This window comes from Diceros bicornis, chromosome 17 (assembly GCF_020826845.1).
Source record: "Diceros bicornis minor isolate mBicDic1 chromosome 17, mDicBic1.mat.cur, whole genome shotgun sequence".
Lineage (NCBI taxonomy): Eukaryota > Metazoa > Chordata > Mammalia > Perissodactyla > Rhinocerotidae > Diceros > Diceros bicornis.
The window spans coordinates 5,819,792-5,836,378 of NC_080756.1; the positions used below are offsets into that span (position 1 = coordinate 5,819,792).

General features: G+C 42.1%; 1 protein-coding gene across 2 annotated transcripts in view; it reads right to left on the reverse strand.

Annotated features, from left to right (window-relative positions):
• Positions 1-9,854, reverse strand: part of TBC1D30 (TBC1 domain family member 30) — an 84,912-nt gene extending 75,058 nt beyond the window's left edge. The window contains exon 1 of one of the 2 annotated variants that reach the window (XM_058557710.1): positions 9,352-9,854. In XM_058557710.1, coding sequence (XP_058413693.1) covers positions 9,352-9,769 — 418 coding nt within the window. In that variant the 5' untranslated portion in view covers positions 9,770-9,854. The remainder of the gene's footprint in view (positions 1-9,351) is intronic. The other variant, XM_058557712.1, reaches the window with a different exon arrangement.
• Positions 9,855-16,587: the final 6,733 nt, after the last annotated feature.

The following is a 16,587-nucleotide window of genomic DNA, read 5'->3' on the forward strand; positions in this document are numbered from 1 at the left end:
AGAGAAGCCTTCCACTCAATTTGGCATTGGCTAGGCCCTCAGTAGAGGTCCTGTGTGGGGTGTTTGGGTCTACTCATTTTTAAAGGGATTTGGAGAAACTAGAGAGGATCAGAAGAGAACAAAAGAAACGTTAAAAGTAAGAAAAATACTCCAGGGGTCAAAGGAAGCCAACTCTGGGGGTCTGTATAAGAGAAGCGCAGGGGGGGGCTTTAACAGCTGCCATACTTGACCACATCATGGGACCTGCATCTGACCTTGAGTTTAAAAGCACTGCCTCTGGGTCAACCGACTACCTGTGTGATCTCAGGCAAGGCAGTGCCGTAAGTCTCAAATCAGGCTTAGCACACATGAGTATTCTGAGAAACAAGTGTGAACAGCTTTATAAACATTCATGTCAATAGCTCTAAAATAAGAACAAAGCATTACTACACAGAAGAGAACAAAGACCAGTTATTTCTCTCACCTTGAGTTCGAACACGGCAGGATATAACAGGAAGTAAGAGCACACTTAGGTTAAATGAAAGTATTTGGGTTCTAAGGATGATTAAATATGGGGACAAGCTACAAGAGGAAACCAGAGGCTATTCATTCCTAGGTTCCTTCAGATAGAGCAAGTAGCCTTTTTATGAATGTTTAAAAACTTTCCTTGTAGAAACAAAAGGAGTAGCAATATCATCAACATCTTGCATTTAAATTATACTTTTCTTCCACAGAGAGTCATTTTCAGTGACTCTTAAGGTACCTACAGCTCTATGATTCTCTAAATTACATGTATTGTCCAATATGGAAAAATCTTCAGAGTTGAATTTGGAAAAGTCTTCTACAGCAATATCTGCTAGTATATAAGCATCCTGAAGACAGGAATAAGGTCTCCTTTACCTTTGTAAGCCCCACAGCATCAGCCATAGCTCCTAATATGGTGTTAAAAAAATGAGGAACAGTGACGTCAGCATCATGGCGGAGTGAGCTTTCCCGTGAATTCTTCCCCCACAAAATACAACAAAAGTAACAGCCACAGACCAACAACGGAATCCCAGACAGTCAAAAGCTGGAGCGGAGGGATCCACACTGCCGCACATCTGAGAGCGGAACGTGCTGGGCCCCCGGAGGAAGTGGGGAGAGGTAAGGAGAACTCCGCTCCCTCCCCATCAGATCAGCGATCCGGTCCACGCGGCTCCCAGAGAGGGGGGAGGGGCGGCCCTCGGCGGGAAACTGTAGCTCTTCGGGCTCTCTCAGCCAGTGGGAAACCCCCGCACAGAGGGCTCAGAGGAGCCACAGGGCTACCATCAACATCTGAGCAACCCAGAGAGCGGATAAAGAGGGGCAAACGAGAAGCCTCCCACGTCAGGGACCCAGAGGGCAAAAGAGAGAGCTCCCCCCTCCCCGCAACCCGGAGTCTGCAGCTCGACCAGATCTAGCGGTCCGAGGCAGACCTGAATAAACTGGACTGGACCCGTGGATCGCAGTGGGGAAAAGAAACAAAACAAAACAAAACAAAACTGCGGATCGCAGCAGAAAAACTGGGGCAGAGCGCAGGGGGCTTAGACTACACAGCCCTTTACCACCACACAGTGGCGGCAGGTGGAAATTGCAACCAGAGACTTCCAGGATGAGGAAAATCAAAACCAACACAGGAACCACAATGCAAAAATATATGAAATCACCAGACCAGAAACAAAATGACAAGCACCCAGAAATCAACCCCGAAGACACAGAAATCCATAAACTAAATGACAGAGATTTCAAAATAGCTATCATAAAAACACTCAACGAAATACGAGACAACACAGACAAACAATTAAATGAGATTAGGAGTTTCTTCACAAAAGAGATTGAAATCATAAAGAAAAACCTATCAGGGCTGATGGAGATGAAGAACACAATGGAGGAGATAAAGGAGAATCTGGAATCTTTAAAGAACAGAGCTGACAATATGGAGGAAAGAATTAGTACTTTAGAGGATAGAAATACAGATATACTCCAGATGGAAGAAGAGAGAGAACTAAGACTAAAAAGAAATGAAGAAAGACTCTGAGAAATATCGGACTCTATTAGAAAATGTAACATAAGAATTATAGGTATTCCTGAGGGAGAGGAGAGGGAAAGAGGAACAGAGAGCCTATTCAAGGAAATAATAGCTGAAAATTTCCCAAATCTGGGGAAGGAGCAGGAAATACCAGTAAGCGAAGCCAACAGGACTCCTATATATATTAACAGACAAAGGCCTTCACCACGACACCTAGTGGTAAGGCTAGCCAGGGTCAACGACAAAGAAACAATATTAAGGGCAGCTAGACAAAAACAAAAAATAACGTACAAAGGAACTCCCATCAGGCTCTCAGCGGATTTCTCAACAGAAACTTTTCAGGCTAGAAGAGACTGGAATGATATATTCAAAATACTAAAAGACAAAAACTTTCAGCCAAGAATACTCTATCCAGCAAAAATATCCTTCAAATATGATGGAGAAATAGTAACTCTCCCAGATAAACAAAAGCTAAGGGAGTTCATGGCCACGAGACCGCCACTACAAGAAATACTCAAGAAGGCCCTCAGGCCTGAAAACAAGAAGAGAAAGGGAACACAAAGCTTGGAGTAAGGAGAAAAGTAGGTAGACAAAATCAGAGAAATAGTAGATCTTTACCGGAATAGGTTAGCAACCACTTAAATACTAAACTCAAAGATCAAAGGAAGAAATTCACCAAAAATAAATTTAACCTCATCACTGTAAACACACAGCCACAACACAAGATAGAATAAGGTATAACAAGAGCAACTTAGAAGGGGAAGAGGAAAGTGACTGAATTGACTTAGTATAAGGAAATAGGAGGCTATCAGATAATGGACTATCTCATACAGAAGATTTTTCGCCCAAACCTCAAGGTAACCACTAAACAAATAATCAAATTAAAACCACATATGATAAACAAAGAGAAAACTAGAAGAATCATAAGACAGAACAACCAAACTGAATTGGCAGTCCAAAACAAATGGGACAAGAAACAAAGGAAATGCAAAAGAACCAGAAAATAAGTGACAAAACAGCAACATTCAACCCTCATATTTCAATAATTACCCTAAATGTAAATGGATTGAACTCTCCAATCAAAAGATACAGAGTGGCAGGATGGATTAAAAAGCAAGACCCAACAATATGCTGCCTTCAGGAAACACATCTTGGCACTAAAGACAAGCACAGGCTCAGAGTGAAAGGATGGAAGACAATACTCCAAGCTAATGGCAAACAAAAGAAAGCAGGTGTTGCCATACTCATATCAGACAAAGTAGACTTCAAGATAAAACAGGTTAAGAAAGACAAAGAAGGGAAATATATAATGATAAAAGGGACACTCCATCAAGAAGACATATCACTTATAAATATATATGCACCCAACATAGGAGCACCAATGTACATAAAACAACTATTAACAAACCTAAAAGGAGAAATCAACAACAACACAATAATAGTAGGGGATCTTAACACCCCACTTACAGCAATGGATAGATCATCCAGACAAAAAGTTAATAAAGAAATATTAGACTTAAATGAAAAACTGGACGAGATGGACCTAGTAGACATATACAGAGCACTCCACCCAAAAACAGCTGACTACACATTCTTCTCAAGCGCGCATGGAACATTCTCTAGGATAGACCATATGTTGGGAAACAAAGCAAGCCTCAATAAATTTAAGAAGATTGAAATCATAACAAGCATCTTTTCAGACCATAAGGCTATGAAACTGGAAATGAACCAGGAAAAAAAAACGGGGAAAGTGACAAAAATGTGGAGATTAAACAACATGCTACTGAACAACCAATGGATCATTGATGAAATTAAAGGAGAAATCAAAAACTATCTGGAAACAAACGAAAATGATAACATGCCATATCAAACCATATGGGACGCAGCAAAAGCGGTCCTGAGAGGGAAACTCATAGCGATACAAGCCCACCTTAACAAACAAGAAAAAGCCCTAATAGGCAACCTTAAATTACACCTAACAGAACTAGAAAAAGAAGAACAAACAAAGCCCAAAGCCAGCAGAAGGAGAGAAATAATAAAAATCAGAGCAGAAATAAATGATATTGAGACCAAAAAAACAGTAGAAAGGATTAATGAAACAAAGAGTTGGTTCTTCGAGAAGATAAACAAAATAGACAAACCCTTAGCCAGGCTAACTAAGAAAAAAAGAGAAAAGGCTCAAGTAAATAAAATTAGAAATGAAAGAGGAGAAATTACAACGGATACCATGGAAATACAGAGGATTATAAGAGAATACTATGAGAAATTATATGCCAACAAATTGGACAATCTAGAAGAAATGGATAAATTCTTAGACTTATACAACCTCCCAAAATTGAACCAAGAAGAAATGGAGAATCTGAATAGACCAATCACAAGTAAAGAGATTGAAATAGTAATCAAAAACCTCCCAAAAAATAAAAGTCCAGGACCAGATGGCTTCTCCAGTGAATTTTACCAAACATTCAAAGAAGATTTAATACCCATCCTCCTCAAACTATTCCAAAAAATAGAGGAAGATGGAACACTTCCTGAATCATTCTATGAGGCCAACATCACCCTGATACCGAAACCAGACAAAGACAATACAAAGAAAGAAAATTACAGGCCAATATCGCTGATGAACATTGATGCAAAAATCCTCAACAAAATATTGGCAAACTGAATACAACAATATATTAAAAAGATCATACACCATGATCAAGTGGGATTTATACCAGAGACGCAGGGATGGTTCAACATCCGCAAATCAATCAACGTGATACATCACATCAACAAAACAAAGAATAAAAACCACATGATCATCTCAATAGACGCAGAGAAGGCATTTGACAAGATACAACATCCATTTATGATAAAAACTCTCAATAAAATGGGAATAGAAGGAAAGTACCTCAACATAATAAAGGCCATATATGACAAACCCACAGCTAACATCATACTCAACGGGGAAAGACTGAAAGCCATTCCTCTGAGAACAGGAACGAGGCAGGGATGCCCACTCTCACCACTCCTGTTCAACATAGTACTGGAGGTTTTGGCCAGAGCAATTAGGCAAGAAAAAGGAATAAAAGGAATCCAAATAGGTAACGAAGAAGTGAAACTCTCACTATTTGCAGATGACATGATTGTATATATAGAAAACCCTAAAGAATCTGTTGGAAAACTGTTAGAAACAATCAACAACTACAGCAAAGTTGCAGGGTACAAAATCAATCTACAAAAATCAGTTGCATTTCTATATGCTAATAATGAACTAACAGAAAGAGAGCTCAAAAAGATAATACCATTTACAATTGCATCAAAAAGAATAAAATACCTAGGAATAAATCTTACCAAGGAGGTGAAGGACCTATACAATGAGAACTACAAGACATTATTGAGGGAAATCTACGATGACATAAAGAAATGGAAAGATATCCCATGCACGTGGATTGGAAGAATAAACATAGTTAAAATGTCTATATTACCTAAAGCAATCTACAGATTCAACGCAATCCCAATCAGAATCCCAATGACATTCTTCACAGAAATAGAAAAAAGAATACTAAAATTTATATGGGGCAACAAAAGACCCCGAATAGCTAAAGAAATCCTAAAGAAAAAGAACAAAGCAGGAGGCATCACAATTCCTGACTTCAAAACATACTACAAAGCAATAGTAATCAAAACAGCATGGTACTGGTACAAAAACAGACACACAGATCAATGGAACAGAATTGAAAGCCCAGAAATAAAACCACACATATACGGACAGCTAATTTTCGACAAAGGTGCTAAGGACATGCAATGGAGAAAGGAAAGTCTCTTCAATAAATGGTGTTGGGAAAACTGGACATCCACATGCAAAAGAATGAAAGTGGACCATGTGCTATCGCCATTCACAAAAATTAACTCAAAATGGATCAAAGACCTGAAGGTGAGACCTGAAACTATAAAACTCATAGAAGAAAATATAGGCAACACACTATTTGACATTGGGTTTAAAGGAATCTTTTCAGATGACATGCCTACCCAGACTAGGGAAACTAAAGAAAAAATAAACAAGTGGGACTTTATCAGACTAAAGAGCTTTTATAAGACAAATGAAATCAGAATCAAGATGAACAAACAACCAACCAGCTGGGAGAGAATATTTGCAAAACATACATCTGACAAGGGGTTGATCTCCATAATATATAAAGAACTCACACAATTGAACAACAAAAAAACAAACAACCCGATCAAAAAATGGGCAGAGGAAATGAACAGACACTTCTCCAAGGAAGATATACAGATGGCCAATAGGCACATGAAAAGATGCTCAACATCACTAATCATCAGGGAAATGCAAATCAAAACAACACTAAGATACCACCTCACGCCCGTTAGAATGGCCATAATCACCAAGACAAAAAACAACAAATGTTGGAGAGGATGTGGAGAAACAGGAACCCTCATACACAGCTGGTGGGAATGCAAATTGGTGCAGCCTCTATGGAAAACGGTATGGAGATTCCTCAAAGAATTAAAAATAGAGATGCCCTATGATCCAGCCATCCCACTACTGGGAATCTATCCAACACACCTGAAATCAACAATCCAAAGAGGCTTATGCACCCCTATGTTCATTGCAGCATTATTCACCATAGCCAAGAAGTGGAAGCAACCTAAGTGTCCCTCGACTGACGATTGGATTAAGAAAATGTGGTATATATATACAATGGAATACTACTCAGCCATAAAAAAAGACAAAATCGTCCCATTTGCAACAACATGGATGGGCCTGGAGCATATTATGTTAAGTGAAATAAGCCAGAAAGAGAAAGACAAACACTGTATGATCTCACTCATATGTGGAATATAAACCAACACATGGACAGAGAAAACTGGACTGTGGTTACCCGGGAAGGGGGGGTGGGGGGTGGGCACAAGGGGTGAAGGGAGTCATATATGGGGTGATGGACAAACAAAAATGTACAACCCAAAATTTCACAATGTTAGAAACCATTAAAATATCAATAAAAATCAAACCCATAAAAAAAAAAAAAATGAGGAACAATGAGGAGATCATCAACTGACGAACAGTGGACAATTTCCTCTCTAAGGAATTCCAGAGTATACGATAATGAAAATAATATCTAACATTTATTGAGGACTTCACACACATTAACTTATATCATTCTCACTACCAACCTCTGAGGTAGGTATTACTATTATCCCAACGCATAGGTGAGGAAAATGAGGCACAGAGGTTACAGAGCTTGCCCAAGGTCACACAGCTAGTAAGGAACAGCCACAGGATATCAACTCAAGCATTCTGACTCCAAAGTTCACCCCCTTAATGAAACCGCTGAGAAGAAAGCCTAGATCTCCTGAGAAACCAATTTTGGTGCCTCACATAAAAGACCGTACACACGCTAAATATCTAAAGAGGTGCTACATCGATGCTACAGCAAAATCCCTCACAGAGAGAGGAGAGAACAATCTGCATTATATGAGACTCTCACTAAGTATTATGTTAGGAGGGATATTTTTTGACCCTGAAAAAAATCAAGTAAGCTAATAAGATGTACAATTATTTAAGCAGACAGCCATTTCCATCACCTGATTCTTTTTTTGAAAAATGATCACCACTGGGATTCTAGTTAACATCCATCACCATACATAGTTACAAAATTTTGTGTGTGTGAGAACTTTTAAGATCTACTCTCTTAGCAACTTACAAATATGTAACACAGTATCATTAACTACAGTCACCATGCTGTGATTTTAGATCACCATGCTGATTCTTTATTCTTAGTACTGTAACGATGTTTACCCATAAAGGGGTGTGTGTGTATAGGACTATTTTAATACAGTGCCTGTTCTTCCTAATAGGGTCGACTATAAGGGAAAAAAAGATTAACAGGCACCTAACCACGCTATAAGACTGAGACATGCGTAAAACAGACTCTTATAGGTCTTATGAATGATTAGTAGAGTGGCCACTCATTGAAATCCACTTGCAAAGCTGTACTGATACCTCTTCTTTAAACTTGAGCTTGCCAAATTTCCTCTTCCGAAAGGAAACTACTAATCTCCAAAATTCGCTCAGTAATGAAAAGTGAACAGCCTTGTGAAAAACAGAAACCCAAATCCTAATTCTTCAAAACTGTTGGATTCTGAAAGAACTGTTGCCCGACGGAACTCTTGCCATAAGCAGACACTCCGAGAACAGCCAAATAATTGTATAAAATGAAATGGCACAACTCCAGCTCAAGTCCCAGGCAGGGGGAGGGAGGTGGAAGCCATTTGTAACAATCAGCTGGGAAAAAAACCTTCACTGGGAAGCCAAAAGAGGAAGCTGAAGCTGTTTGCACAGATTTGAGAAAGCAGACAGATTTATTCCTTTTCTGTTAGTTTTCTTTTTTTTTTTTCCTGGCACCAGCCAGTCTGATTTTACAAGTAGGAGACAGGAGACCATTCTGGAGTATTTTCTCTTTCCTTCCTCCCCTGGTAATTTAGCACAAGAACATTAACTCAAGAAATGTTATGGTGGCTTAGCATCTGTTTTCCACACCTCACTTCCTTTTGTAAATTGAGGTCATGATACATGTATAAAAAAGACAACTGTAATAACTGTGTTAGTGCCTGAAAGGCAAGCAATTATGAACACTGGTGAGAAAAAAAAAAATCTCCATTAGGACGCGAGCATCAAATTCTGATAACGAAAGAAACACCAAATTAGCCTCTCCCCCTGAAAGCCAAGGCCATTTTCCGGTCGACCTCTCCAGCAGTTAAATTCTGTGATAGCCCTCCACTGACCTCCTGCCATGGAGGGGAAAAATAAATCCACCTAGCGAGCTTCTTGAAGCCAGACGTTCTGGAAGAAGTAGAATTCACACGCTCTGCTTGGAAACTGCATTATCGAATTATTCTGCCTCACTAGTTAAACACTATCCAAGTGGTGTGGCCGGGGAAGGCGGACTTAAAAAAGGAAAAAAAAAAAAAGCCCAGGAGTCGCCTCTGTTCTCCCGGCGCCCTCTGGGTAACTCCAGATACACACAGCAGAACTCCAAGCCTGTCCTAACAGCTGTTCTGGTGAAACTGGGCCTGGGCGGCCTCCCGCCGGGGCCTCCCCCAACATTGCGGGGGAAGGAGGGAGACCCGCACTACCTCTCCAACACTGATGCCCCGCTCGACCCTCGAGAGGGGGTGGGGGGGTGACGACAAGGACTCAGTCCAGTCAGGAAGCAGGGAGACTGCGGGCACCTGCGACAGCTCAGAGCGGCCGCCCCCAACCTCTCCGAGCGCCGGCCGTCAGTGCAGGTGCGCCCAGGTGGGGCCCCGGCCCGCGCCCCTACCTTTCCGCCGCAGGTACTGCATCTGGTGCCGCTGGCTCGGCCGCCCCTGCAGCTCCTGCAGCTCCTGCAGCAGCCGGGAGTCGCCGGCGCCGCCGCGGCCGCCCAGGAACACGTCGGAGCCCGAGGCCTCGGTGGAGCTGTCGAGGCTGTCGCGGCGCCGCCGGCGCGCCCCGGGCCCGCGCCCCCCGCCGGCCGCCGCCTCCTCGTCGGCGCAGCTGTAGAGCTCGGTGAGCAGCCCGCTCACCAGGGACGCCGTGCGGCTCGTGCGGCCGCCCCCCGGCCCCGGCCCCGGCTCCCCCTCGCCCTCCCGCGAGTCCCGGGCGCCGCGCGGCCTCGCGGGGCGGGCCTGGACCCCCGCCGGCCCCGCCGCGTGCTCCGGGCGCCCCGTCCGGGCCCCGCCCGCGGGCAGGAGCTCCATGGCCCCGGCGCGGCCGCCCCGCTCCCGCCGCTCCTCCCGCCGCGCCGCGCCGGCCAGTTCCGGGAGGGGCGCGGCCTGCCCCGCGCGCGGGCTGCCCTCGGGGCGGAGCGGGCGGCCGCGGCGGGACCACCCGGGGCCACCCGCGCCGGGCGAGGCCGACGTGGCCGGGAGCGCGGAGGAGCAGCGCGCGGCCAGAACCGAATCGGGATGGAGCCTCCGCCCGGGGGCAGGGGCGCTCGGGCCGCGCCACCTTCACTTCTCAGCACGTGACTTAACTCAGAAGAGGGCACCTCTGGCATCCTCGTCAGCCGCCTGCTGGCAACACTGCCCGGCAGAGCTCTGCAGGCCGGGCGCCAGGCCGAGGCCCGCAGCTCGGGGCACGACGCCCAGCCCGCCTCGCCTCGCGCCGGAGCCGGGAGCCTCTCAGGGCGTCCTGGGATTCGTTCCTGACAATAACCTTTCTGAAGACCTGGCATATGCTTGAGATTTCATAACGCTGGGAACTTGAGTGAAAAATAAAGTACTGGATTCAGATCCACTAATTCCCTGGACCAAGACCCAACAAGGAGTGAGGCTTTGATCGGTGTCCGTGAGATGACCGAACCAATAAATCCAAGTAGCTGATTCTGACGGTAAAACCAAAGTTGACAGCATAGCATGAGACACGTATCTTTACACTAGACCTCAAGGGAAGAACTCCGAGATGCCCCTCACTGTAGATATTTTCGTGAATTTAATAATAATTGTGATCATTTTTGAGTGCTTTTTGTATGCCAGGCACTGATCTTAGTTTTTTGCGTGAATTATGCCATTTAATTCTCACTTTAACCGTATAAAGCACTTAAGTAGTATTTTATCCTCACGTTTCAGATGAGGGAACCGCAGCGCAGAGAGGCTAAATAACAGCCCATTCACGGAGATAAAGTGAACTTTTCTTAAGGTTTAAAGTGCATGGTTTTCATCATGGGTGAATATGTATTTAGTGATGGATGAGTACATAATTGTCTCTCTCCTGACTCTATTAAATACTTGCCGTACTTCTAAGGAACGAAGATGCACCTACTGAGCAATGGTGGTGTTCTATGTTCAGCACACTCCACTTTTTAAGGCACTTTCGTAATACAGCCTGACCCTACAGGTAAAAAGCTGGCGACCCTTGACACCACCACCCCACCTCAACACAGAGCAATAGGACCCTTTTTGAAATTGGGGTTAATATAAGGAAAGCAGAAGTTTTATAACTTTTCCTTTAAGTATCCAGAATTTAAAATTATACTAGAAATATTATTTTATGGTTTTATAACTGTATTAACTACTACTATATCCATTTAATTTTAAAATGCATGAAATGGAAGGAATGGAATTATTTATAATTTTGTTTTTTGAGGTGTTTTTTTTCTCTTGTCCCTAGTATTGAATAGTCCTGAAAGCTTTCCTTCATGTGTAAGCATTGCAACAAACAGGACTTTTGTAGAGGGAAACACTGAAATTAGATCTCCTTTCTTAGTTGACTTCCTAGCCCTTTCTCTCCATCTCCACCCGGCAAGAGATGCGATAACTGCTAGTCTTCAGCACCATTCTCATCTAGGGTATCTCCATCAGGACCTATGGATAAAGAAACTCAAGGTGAGCTGAAGGGGATGGTGCAAGACACCAGGAAAAGCAACTGGTCATTGACAGTCAACGTTTCTAAATTAATCAGAACTTCGAAGTTATTTGCTGTTCCCCATCATTACCAAATCACCTGAGGGGAGGAAACTGGCAAAATAAAAACTAACAAGGAAAGCCCATTCGAGGTCCTTGCACTTATTGGAATCATCTTCGCCCAGACAGCCACATGACCCTCTCTCACCAGGGTCAGGTCTCTGCCTAACTGTTCTCTTCTCAGGGTCCTTCCTAACCGCCCTGCTTGAAATTGCAGCTCCCTCCCCTCCTCCCCTGTATTCCCTTATTCTCCCTCCTTGTTCTCTTTTTTGCCATAATACTCACCACCTTCTAACATACTGTATCATCTACTTATTTATTTTATTATCTGTCTTCTGCCAGCACAATGTAAGCTCCTGAAGGCAGGAATTTTGTCTGTTTTGTTCACTGAGGCATGCCCACCACCCAGAACAGTCCCTGGCACATTATAGGGACTCTATAAATATTTATTGAATTAATTAACTGAATGAATAAAATGAAAACAAGAGAAAAGACCAACCAATTACCTACTTTCCAAAGAAAAGTGAGTTCCACTAAACAGAATCCTAGAAGCCATGTTGCAAAGAGCAGCCCATTTTTGTACCTACGTAACTGCTGCCTGGTGACTGGAAGGTCCTGGGCAAGTTCCCTGAAGCTCTGAAACCTACTATTTGGGTATAAGAAAGAACTTTTGGTCTAACAGAATATGATTCCAAACTGATAATGACTAAAGATAATAGCTAAAATTAAATTTACTATGGCTAATAATGCTACTGATGATAATCAGTATTTTAATTTGTTTGGAACTTTTTGTTTTTGTTTTTCTTTTTGTTTTTTAATTTACTTTTTTTTTTTTTTGGTGAGGAAAATTAGCTCTCAGCTAACCTCTGTTGCCAATCTTCCTCTCTTTTTTTGCTTGAGGAAAATTAGCCCTGAGCTAACATCTGTGCCAGTCTTCCTCTATTTTGTATGTGGGTCACTGCCACAGCATGGCTTGACAAGTGGTATAGGTCCACACCAGGATCCAAACCTGTGAACCTGTGCCGCCAAAGCAGAGTGCACTGGACTTAACCACTACACCACGGGCCGGCCCCTGGAACTTTAGTTTTGTTTTGTTTTGTTTTGTTTTTGGTGAAGAAGATTGGCCCTGAGCTAACATCTGTTGCCAATCTTCCTCTTCTTTTTTTGCTTGAGGAAGATTAGCCCTGAGCCAACATCTGTGCCAGTCTTCCTCTATTTTGTGTGTGGGACGCTGCTACAGCATGGCTGGCTAAGCGGTGGTATGTATGTCCACACCCGGGATCTGAACCCTCGAACTCCGGGCCGCTGAAGTGGAGCCTGCGAACTTAACCACTATGCCATTGGGCCGGCCCCTGGAACTTTAGTTTTAATATTTAAATAATTACACTAATTATTTTATATCAGATATGAGGTTCAATACACATTATACTTACAAGGAGCTAAGAAGCATCTATCTCTAATTTGAGTACAATTTACTGTAGTCTATAGGATACAATTTATGTAAACCTAGTGTACAAGCTACAGACTATGAACATTTAAATTACTTCCAAACTTATATCAGGGTCTTGCCAATAGCCTTCTGACACCCATCATTTAAAACTACCCGAACAAGACTTTCAACATTTTTGATAATTTGACAATTTTTTTTAGCTTGTGCAAACACACATATAAAGACTGAATTGTGATGATGAAAGCCTTGATTATTCTTGGAATGGCTGATTTCTAAAATCTAGCAGCTAACATTTTACTCTAATCCTTTAAGGATTATTCATTCCCCAGTCACAAGAGAAATGCAAAAGGTCATGGCTGGGTTTCAGCTTCTCCTCATGGAAGCTCACTTTTGCTCTCTAATTTTGCTGATTACAATTTATTTATATACTTGAAATATAATACTCTCTCTATTTTCAATTTAATAACTATACACGAAGAAAACTCTTACATTTTTCAATCCAAAAAGTTAGGATGAGAGGTGAAAAAGTACTTTTAAAAGCCATCGAGCCTTAGACAGACCTTAGGAAATGCATAGTCATACACAGTAGATAGTCAATAAATAAGAGCTATTAATGCTGAATGACAGTTAAGTCATAAAATCTGAGTGCTTAGATGAACTTTGGAGATCTTCTAACCTGATGACTGTTTAATTAATTAATAATTAATTATTACTAGATTTCAAAGTGACAGAATATAATCTTTCCTTTGCAACAGTAAAAGAAGTTGTGATTGCTCAATGCACGTCAGCTGGGAACCAAACTTCAATCTCTCACCTGTACTCAAGTGACATTCTTTGAGAGTAAGCGAGGTGCCTACTGTGCCAGCACTTAGGTAGCCACCGACAAAGCTGGCTAACATCAACGGACTAAGCTATGTTGTCCAATTTGTTGTTTAGTGCCTCCTCCACGGTGAATGCTTTCTGGTGGGCATAACCACGTCACACAAAGATCTTCACACTTTGTGCCTGTTGATGAATAAATAAAAAGCAATAGGATATATTGGAGTATATGAGGAAGTCATTCGGTTTAAAACTAATTCGGCCTGACTTTGTTTTTCCAGAAAGGCCCAACATGGCCTGTTGAGCATGCATTGCACGTCTGCTTTAAAGGTTTACAATATCTCAAAGACAAGAATGATGCCCTTAAAGATAGTGATGTGGCTTCCCCCCATATCAGCATTTCCTTAAGGATAAGTACTTCTTCCAAGACACTAAGGATTAATTACTGACCTGCTGTGCTCACCTCATGACCACAGACCTGCTGACCACCGACTTGCTGTGCTCACCTTGTGACCACTGACCTGCTAACCATTGACTTGTGCTCACCTTGTGCCCACTGACCTGCTGTGCTAGCTAAGCATTTCGTGACAGTAGTAAAAGAGATATTCCTGTCATATGTGATACAAGTTCTTTGTTCCAAGACTGTATATAACCACTCTGTACACCCCACTTCTTTGGCATGCTTCCTTCCTTGGGGAAGGAAGCCCCCAGGCTATAGTCCTCAGACCTGGCCCATATAATAAACTCACTCCAATTTTGATTTGTAGATTGATTATTGATTATTTGCCTCGACACCATTCCTATGTCCATTTGTCCTATATGTTTTCAGAAAAATTGTTTCACGAGAATCATCAGCTCTATATGTGCTAAAATTTCTATTTTGAAATAATTTGTCAAAAATTTACCACACTGTTATACAGCCTATAAAATATTCTTAATAGCTCCAGTAACAGTTACATCAGAAGAAGGCTCCTCCTCAAAATTAAAAATTATCAAAAATTATTTGCAATCATTCACTTCCCAACAGCAACTGACATTGCTTTCAATTATATCAACTGAAAATTAAGTTGCTAAGAGTATACATTTGGATGGCCTAATAAATGAATTTGCAGGAAAGCAAGCCAGAAAAATCATGTAATCAATCAAGATACCACTTTAATCAAGTATCATTACTTATTGTATTGTATAAATTATAACACCAAAAATATTTTTTGTAGTTTATAGGATTATCATGTTACTCAGGTATCAATATAACCTCTGTTGCATTTTGTAAGTAATATGACATTTTTTAAAGAAAAAGCTTTATATTTTAGTACCTTTAGTGGCAACTTTTTTCTGCTTTTTTAACAAAGGGCTCGTGTTTTTATTTCACACTGGACCTCACCGATTATGTAGCCCACCCTCTCTGCTACAGAGCTCTTTTCTGCTCCAGGCCCCACTTAAAGCTGCCAGCCTTGCATGTCACTCAGCATATGGGCTGGGGCATCGTCCCTAGGTAGAACAGGTTGCACAGAGAACACAAAAATGTCTACCAAGCACTGTGCTTTGTCCTCTGAATCAAGAAATGCAAGATGCAGCAATTTGTTTTTACTTTGGAGGCAATGTCCTGGCGTACCCCTGGACAAAAGTGTCAAGTCCCTGAATTTTCACAGGGTCCATCTCCCACCCTCCGGAGCCCATGTGTCATATCACAGATTCCAGCATTGGTTGCCTCTTGTTCATCCTGCCTGATCAGCATGAGTCATCAATGTAATGGATGGATGTGATGTTCGGCACAATGCCCAGTCTAGATCTGTTCAGACTGCATGATGACATATTACAGCTACAACAGGTGTTTAACACCTTGACATTTTAATTCCTTCATCTCTGTCATTTACTATCTGTTTCTATTGACTGATTTTTCTCTTGGTTATGGGTCACATTTTCCTGTTTGGGGGCCTGCCTAGTAACTTTTTTATTGGCTGCAGGACATTGTGAATTTCACATTGTTAAGTATTAAGATTTTGTAGTTTTCCTTTAAAGAGTGTGGGTCCTTGTTCTGGCAGGCAAGTTAAGATTCTTGCACATCAGCTTGATATTTTGAGACTTGTATTGAAATTTTGTAGTTGTAGGTGCACAGTGCTTTTCACTCACGAGAGTTTAGTCCTATGACTAAACTACGAACCTTTCTTGGTTCTCTACTGAATGCCCCTGGTGATCAAGGAAGGCCTTCTCTTCTGGCTGGTTGGATCTCAAACCTCTCCAACTCCTCTGAGAATTATTACATCTCCTTGGTCATTCATTGCCTTACTTTATGGTGCCTTCACCCTATGCATGTACCTCTTAGTGTTCAACAAAGTCTCAAAAGGATATTCGTGCAGATTTATGGAGCTTCATCTACAGAGCTTCCTCCTCTTTGGAACTTTGTCCCGCAACTTCCAGCTACCTCAGCCTCCCTAGACCTTAATCTCTGTCCCCTCACCTCACCTTTGCTCTGCATGGGATCCTCTTTCTGGCTCCCTGGTTCAGAATGTACCTCCAGGCCAAAAACTGGGACAACTGTTTCCCTTCACACATGGATCATAATCCTGCACTGACTGTTATCCATTGTGTGAAAATATATTTTTTCCTCTGTTTTCTAGTCGTTTAAAGCAGGAGGGTGAGTCTGGCCCTGTTACTCCACCATCATCAGAGATGGCGGTCTTGAGGTTATTAAATGTTTAAGTGAAAGATATTAATACTTCAGAGGTCATGATGAAAAGTAGTGTTGAACCTATAATGGAAATTTCATGGGAATTTTTCAACTAATAGATGGATTTTATCCATTTTTGCTTACGGTCTTGGAAAAAATGACAAAATGAAATAA